Source organism: Octopus sinensis, linkage group LG29, assembly GCF_006345805.1.
Source record: "Octopus sinensis linkage group LG29, ASM634580v1, whole genome shotgun sequence".
Lineage (NCBI taxonomy): Eukaryota > Metazoa > Mollusca > Cephalopoda > Octopoda > Octopodidae > Octopus > Octopus sinensis.
This window is the reverse complement of record NC_043025.1, coordinates 16,582,155-16,589,014: the sequence shown is the minus strand read 5'-3', so window position 1 is coordinate 16,589,014 and position 6,860 is coordinate 16,582,155. Positions and strand designations below refer to the sequence as shown.

General features: G+C 34.6%; 1 protein-coding gene across 1 annotated transcript in view; it reads left to right on the top strand.

Moving 5' to 3' along the window:
* LOC115226055 (protein spinster homolog 1) overlaps positions 1–4,812 on the top strand; it is a 51,446-nt gene extending 46,634 nt beyond the window's left edge. Inside the window, exon 10 of the mRNA XM_029797026.2 lies at positions 4,786–4,812. Coding sequence (XP_029652886.1) covers positions 4,786–4,812 — 27 coding nt within the window. The remainder of the gene's footprint in view (positions 1–4,785) is intronic.
* Positions 4,813–6,860: the final 2,048 nt, after the last annotated feature.

Below are 6,860 nucleotides of genomic sequence, written 5' to 3'. Positions count from 1 at the left end.
TGTCCGATGAACAGGGAATGGCAGAGAGAGTAGGAAATGCAATAGATAATATTGCTGGAGGTGCAGGTGAAGGAGTCGATGATGCGATAGGGTCGATGATAGGTGCCAGTGAGGAGGGTGGTGTTGGAGAGGTAACGGCAAGTGCGGCAACGTGGGCGGGAGCAGGGGAGTGAGCCAGGTTGGGAGGTAGGGGCAGGGAAGAAGCTGTGGACCAAGAGGTCTCGTAGGTTATGGGCTCGTTTGAAAGAGGGGAGTGGTCGGTTAGGGAAGAGGTGTGAAGTGGACGGGTCGGACTGGAGATGCCGGAAAGCTCGAAGAATTGTGCGTTGGAGAGGTAGCGTGGTGGGGTGATAAGTGAGGGGAAAAGGAGGCGGGAGACTGCAGGGCGGGTTCGGGGGGTAGAGAGAAGATGCACGGTCTACGGAACGCGCTCTGGCAAGGGCGGTGTGGATAGTGGTGAGGGGATATCCACGTAGGATGAAGTGGCGAGCCATGAGTTGAGACTGAGTCTCAAAGTCATGGTCGTCACTACAGAGCCTACGTAGACGGAGGAATTGGGAATAGGGGATGGAAAGCTTGGTGTGTTTGGGGTGGGAGGAAGAAAAGTTTAGGTATGAGTGTGAGTCTGTGTGTTTGTAGTGAATGGAGGTGGTAAGAGAGGAGTGATGAATGCTGACCGAAATGTCGAGGAAGGAGACAGAGGTATAGGAGATAGTGGAGGTGAAGTGGAGGGCAGGATGGAAGGATTGAACGAAAGAGAGGATGGAATCTAGATATATAAGGGGAGGTGATTTAGAAGAGAAAATTAATCAAATTTCATGGATAGTAAGTTGATATTAATGAATTAAAAAATGGTATCTATTGGGAATAAAATTACTACCTGCGGATAAAAGTTAATTAGTTAGGTAAAAATATCTTAGGTTAATTATATATTAAGAAATTTAAGTGAGATAATGAAGATGAACCAAATAGTTACCCTAGGGACATAGGATTAATACTACTTAGTATTGGAGAACATTATAAAAAGAAGAATATAATTTTAAGTTTATAATGAAGTTCTTTAATTATTTATGAGTGTTAAACTAAAACCAGTATGGTATATTCGTTCCTATTTGGTTAAATATATATTTTGTAAAGATATCTTAGACTAATTATATATTAAGAAATGGAAGTGAGATAATCAAGGTGAACCGAATAGTTTCTTTAGGGACATAGGGTTCATACTATTTAGTATTCCTACTTATTGGGATTCATGCTATTTAGGATTCGAACTATTTAGATTCATACAGTTTAATTTTAGAAAAAAGAATTCAATTTTAAGTTTGCAGTGAAGTCTTTTTTAGTCATCTATGAATGTTAAATTGAAAGCCAGTATGGAATATTCCTACTTATTTGGTTTTAAGGAATTAAAATTTGAAAAATATAGGAATATTCACAAAATTATTATTTAAAGTATTTAAACGTTCGGGTCGTACGATGTATACAAGATTCTCCCAGCTCCAAACGGTTATTCAACAGATTTGTATTACTCTGATGCTTCAAAATTTCATAAGTTTCCATAGAACAAAGTTGACAACCATCCCTACTATTTCTATAAGGTTGCGCCCTTCTTACTATATCCCATTTTAGGTTGAATTCTATATTATTTGTTTTTAGTTCCCAAATTTTGCTAGATAATGTTGTGCAACCTGCCTTATGTTTGAGCCTAAAAGAGGAAAAATGATTGTTAAGACATCCGAAATAAAGAAAGCTATTGTTAAAAGTTATTATCGTGCATTTATAAATTACGTTTTGGAACAAACAACGACCAGATACCGGACATTTTGATATAATCCTACAATTACAACTGGGGGGATAGTGTCCGGTACTGGATTTATTTAAGGACAGTTCATTTCCATTACTGTTATTTAAATTATTATTAGTATTAGTAATATTTTCATTATTAGTAATTACGTTATGTAAATTAGGGTTACTAGTTATTAATCCATCCCCATTATCATCACCTACCATACTTTTATTTATACTACCTATATTATTGGTATTGCTATTATCACTATTTACATCAATGTTGTTGTTGTTATTATTATTATTATTATTATATTATTATTATTATTATCATCATCATCATCATTATTAATATTATTTTTATCATTACCATTATTATTATCATTATTATTCTGTTTGACTTTTGCTTTATATTTGTACAACTTGGCTCCAAGTTTCACCCAGAGACCTCAAGAGACAACAGGTTGGAAGTTCATGCTGTTGTTATGCCTAGTGTGCCATATATTTGGGGTCTTTTTGGTGTTTTACTAGTGAATGTCCAAAAAAAAAGAAAAAGAAAAAAAAGAAAATTATGTTTGTTTTAAACCTTGAGATTACATAGAAAGTATTTTGCGTAGGATATGAGCAGTTCCCATGAGCACTATCTTTTGAATTTCTGCCATTTTGGGGTTTCTTGGTATCTGAGTTAGGTAGCATCAGCCCCTTTTGCTATCATTCCCAGGGCACCTATGACAATAGGTATTGATTTAGTCTTCAGCTTCCACATTTTGCTGATTTCTATTTCAAGATCTTTATATTTGCTCAGTTTATGGTAGGTCTTGACAGATACGTTTATATCGATTGGGACAGTCATATCAATGAGGAGGCATGTTCTTTGTTTGAAGTCTTTCAATATGATGTCTGGCCTATTTGCATCTATCTTTCTGTCATTTTGAATGGTGAAGTTCCAGAGGAGTGAGATGTGGTCATTTTCAAGCACTGGAGGTGGATTGTGTTCCCACCAGTTTTTATTATGGGGCAAATCCAGGTTTTTGGAAATTACCCAGTGAATATATTGTGCAGCTCTATCATGCCTGTTGAGGTACTCTGTAGGCGCTAGAAGACTGCATTTGGAGACAACATGATCAATGGTTTCATTTTGTTGTTGACATACACGACATGTTGGGCCACAGCCGTTCTTTAATATGTTGGCCTGGTAGTTTCTTGTAGGTAGTCATTGATCTTGAGCTGCTATGATAAACCCTTCTGTTTCAGATTTTAAGCCAGAGGCCATTAGCCATTGATGGGTCAGGGCTTTGTCAACATCTGCATTATTCACTAACTTTGGGTATTTGCTATAGAGAGGTTTTTCTTGCCATTTATCATTCAGAATATCTAAGGCCACAGTTTTAGCACAAGATTTCATGCGCTTAGCTTTTTCTGTGCTTGTTTCTTGTATGTCTATCTCTAATTCCGAAATTTGTTGTATTCGGAATTCACTTAGATATTCCTTTGCCTGTTTTGTTACTGAGTATGATGCTTTCTTGTTTTCATGTTTTGAGACAAGTTTTAACATCCAGTCCTCAGAGTTTTTCAGGTAGGTGTCTAGGCCAATTGCAGCAATCTTCATTGTTATTGCCAGTTGTAAAAGTCCACGGCCTCCCTCTTTTCTTGGCAGATAAAGTCGTTCTGTATCTGCCTTAGGGTGGTGCATTCTATGCATTGTCAACAGTTTTCGTATTTTTCTGTCAAGATTACATATTTTAGTAATTGACCAGTTAACGATATTGAAACTGTAAGTCACGACTGGTATGGCTAATGCATTGATCGCTTCGATCCTGTTTCTCGCATTCAGCTCTGTCTTGAGTATTGCTCTTACTCTGCGATAACATTCTCTCCTGATCCTTTCCTTCATCACTGAATGCCTTATTCAATTATTATTATTATTATTATTATTATTATTATTATTATTATTATATTATTATTATTATTATTATTATTATTATTATTGTTATTGTTATTATTATTATTGCTATTTTTACAACTATTATTACTATCATTGTTGTTACTATTCATTCTACTCCTGGCTAACTTAATGTTTTTACTATTAAGCCTAGCTATTATGGCAGCCATGTTTGGGAGAGTGGAATATGAAATTCTCACTGATCTTTTAGAAATTATTTTATGATATTTATGGGAGGCTGGGAAATTATTTTCCAGTATAGACATAAATCTACTGTACACATTCGTCGAGATCGTACAATTAAAGGGGATATTTAGCCAAATGACATTTTCTCTCTTATATTTTTTGTTAAAGTAAAAGTAGGAAGGTTTAGTGTTATCAGTATTCATACGAGAATTATTATTCCTTTTAGTATTACTTTTATGCCTATCGGGTTTATCTAGGCTAGCATTTTCATATTTATTTATGATCTGTTTACTATTTCTATTCTTATAATTAGGTTTATACGCTAGGTTCTTTTCCTCTATTGATTTATGTTTATTTAGAGTATGAGATTCTTTATTACTTAAGCCATTTACATTCACTTCATTATTTCGGAGATTTATGTTGTCAATATCTAGGAAGGTGATTTCCTGCTCATAACCAGCCTTAGATAATGCAACATTATAATGATTAGAGTGAGAGTTAAAGATTTCACTATTTGATGATAATTTTGAAATTCTCAGAGAAATATTTTTATCTAATGATTTTAGTATATTCGGGGGGGAGGTGATTGGATGACTTACATATCTGGTAACTTTTCCCTCCTTTCTAAATGGGTAATGTAACTTTGAATTCAAGTCTAAGGTAACGTCTGGGAAATTAACTATCTTGGTGTTAGGTTCATATGTAATGCCTAGGTGAAAATCTTTAAAAAAATTGCTAATTTTCTTTTTTATGCTCTCAATACTTGATTTACTGTTGCTAGGTACAACAAACAAAGCATCATCCCTATATAGACCACCTTGTAATTCTGGGATATCTCTGTTTATGCATTTTAATAAGTATGCTCCTACCAGATTGGTTATCTCCGCCAAGTCACTTGAGCCCATGGGTATATCAAAATTATTAGGGGTATCCACCCTAGTCCATAATTTTCCTTCAAATTCGATGATAGTTTTTCTAGCTAATAGGATGATGTCAATTTCTTCTCTAGATATGAGAGAGCGGTTCTTAGCAAAAATAAGTGATTTATTAAGTAGAATGGGGGATATACTAGAATAGTAATTGTTAATGTCAAATTGGATAAAAGAGATTCTATTAGTGTTATCTAGAGATTTAAACCAATCTATTACCTCATCTGTATTAATTCATAGACTCAAGGGGAGATTAGGAATTATACGGGGTAGAATATTGTCCAAAATAGATTTGCTAAGTCGACCAATGTCCGACTTAGTTGTACATATGTGTTTTACCGAGGGGTTTTCGGAGAAAATTTTCTTGTGGTCCTTAAGATTAATCCTGGGTTCACATGGTTTTAGAGGCTCCGTTCTATCGGTCAGATCATAATTTGCCGTAACTTTTTTGATTTCTAAATTAATATCTCTTAGGTTTTTCTTTGTTGTTACTTTATACCTTAAGTTTAGTTCCTTTCTAATGAGTTTGCTGTAAGTTGCATAATCCATTCTGTAAAGGTTTCCAGTTTTGTCGGCTGGGACCAGGATGTCCTGTTTACCTTGAATAGATTTAATGTAATCCTTTAGATGTCTAAGGTGTGGATTATACCTTAGTGGATGTTCCTTGAATTTAATATTTACGATAAGGTCCAGTAGATCCTTTTCAAAGTTTTCAAGCAATGGATTCGGAGGTGGGCTCTTCCTACTTCTAAAAATCTTTTTGTAGCGATTATTCAAGTGTGTTAGTTGAGGGTCTTCTTTCGGTTTGGTATCGTGGTGGTAAGTAATCCATCTAATTCTTTGGATAAACTCATTGGTTCTGTGGATCAATAGCCATATGTATTCGTCCTTACTATGAAATGGGATATCCTTTGGGGAAAACTCTATATTTACCTTTTTCATCCTTGTTGAGAAGTTAAGTACCGGAAAGCATACACAATTTATGGAATTATAAGTTCAGCAAAAATTTAGATTCAAATGAATATGGTACTTAATTTAGACGCACCAGAATTCTGCGTGGTGTTATCCATATAAATCCGTGGGGTGATTATAATCAAAATAAGCAACAAGAATGAATCCGGTAATTTGGCACGATCGTTTCGTACTACATCATTTTATTAAATGATGTAAGTATTACAACAGTTTTAAAATGCTGAGTAATCATCAGCCAATTATAGAGGTTTTCCATTATTACATATATATATATGTATATGTATATATGGATGTATATGTATATATGTATGCATATGTATATATATATATATATATATATATGTATATACACATGCATATATATGTATATGTATATGTATATGTATGTATATGTATATATATATGTATATATATGCATATACATGTATATATATGTATATATATGCATATATATGTATATATGTATATATATATATGTATATATATATGTAGATATATATGTATATATATGTATATATATGTATATATATATATATATATGTGTATATATTTATGTACGCTGCAATTATGTATATATATACATATATGTATATACATATATGTATATATATGTGTATATATATGTATATATATATGTATATATATATGTATATATATGTATATATGTGTTTATATATATGTGTATATATATATATGTATCTTAATGTTCGTCCTGCAGGTTCGAAGATGTCCATTGACATCATTTGGTGGAATTGCTGCTATGAGACCGGAGGTGGCTGGTGAGGCCAATCCGGGCAAGAAAGCACCTCCCACAGGTGGGGCAGAAGTGGGTAGGTGCTGTGCTATTGGTGCAGGTGGCTCTGGCTTTCCGCATCTGGCGTTTCTGTTCTGCTGACCGAAACCATCCCTACTCGGCTGTCCCTGCTCCTGTGGTGATTGCACTGCGCCAGGATGATCGGTCGACAGCAAGTGTCTCCCAAGTCTCTGTGCCGATGGAGAAGTCTTTGAGACTGTCCTTGAAGCGCTTCTTCTTCCCTCCGACTTTG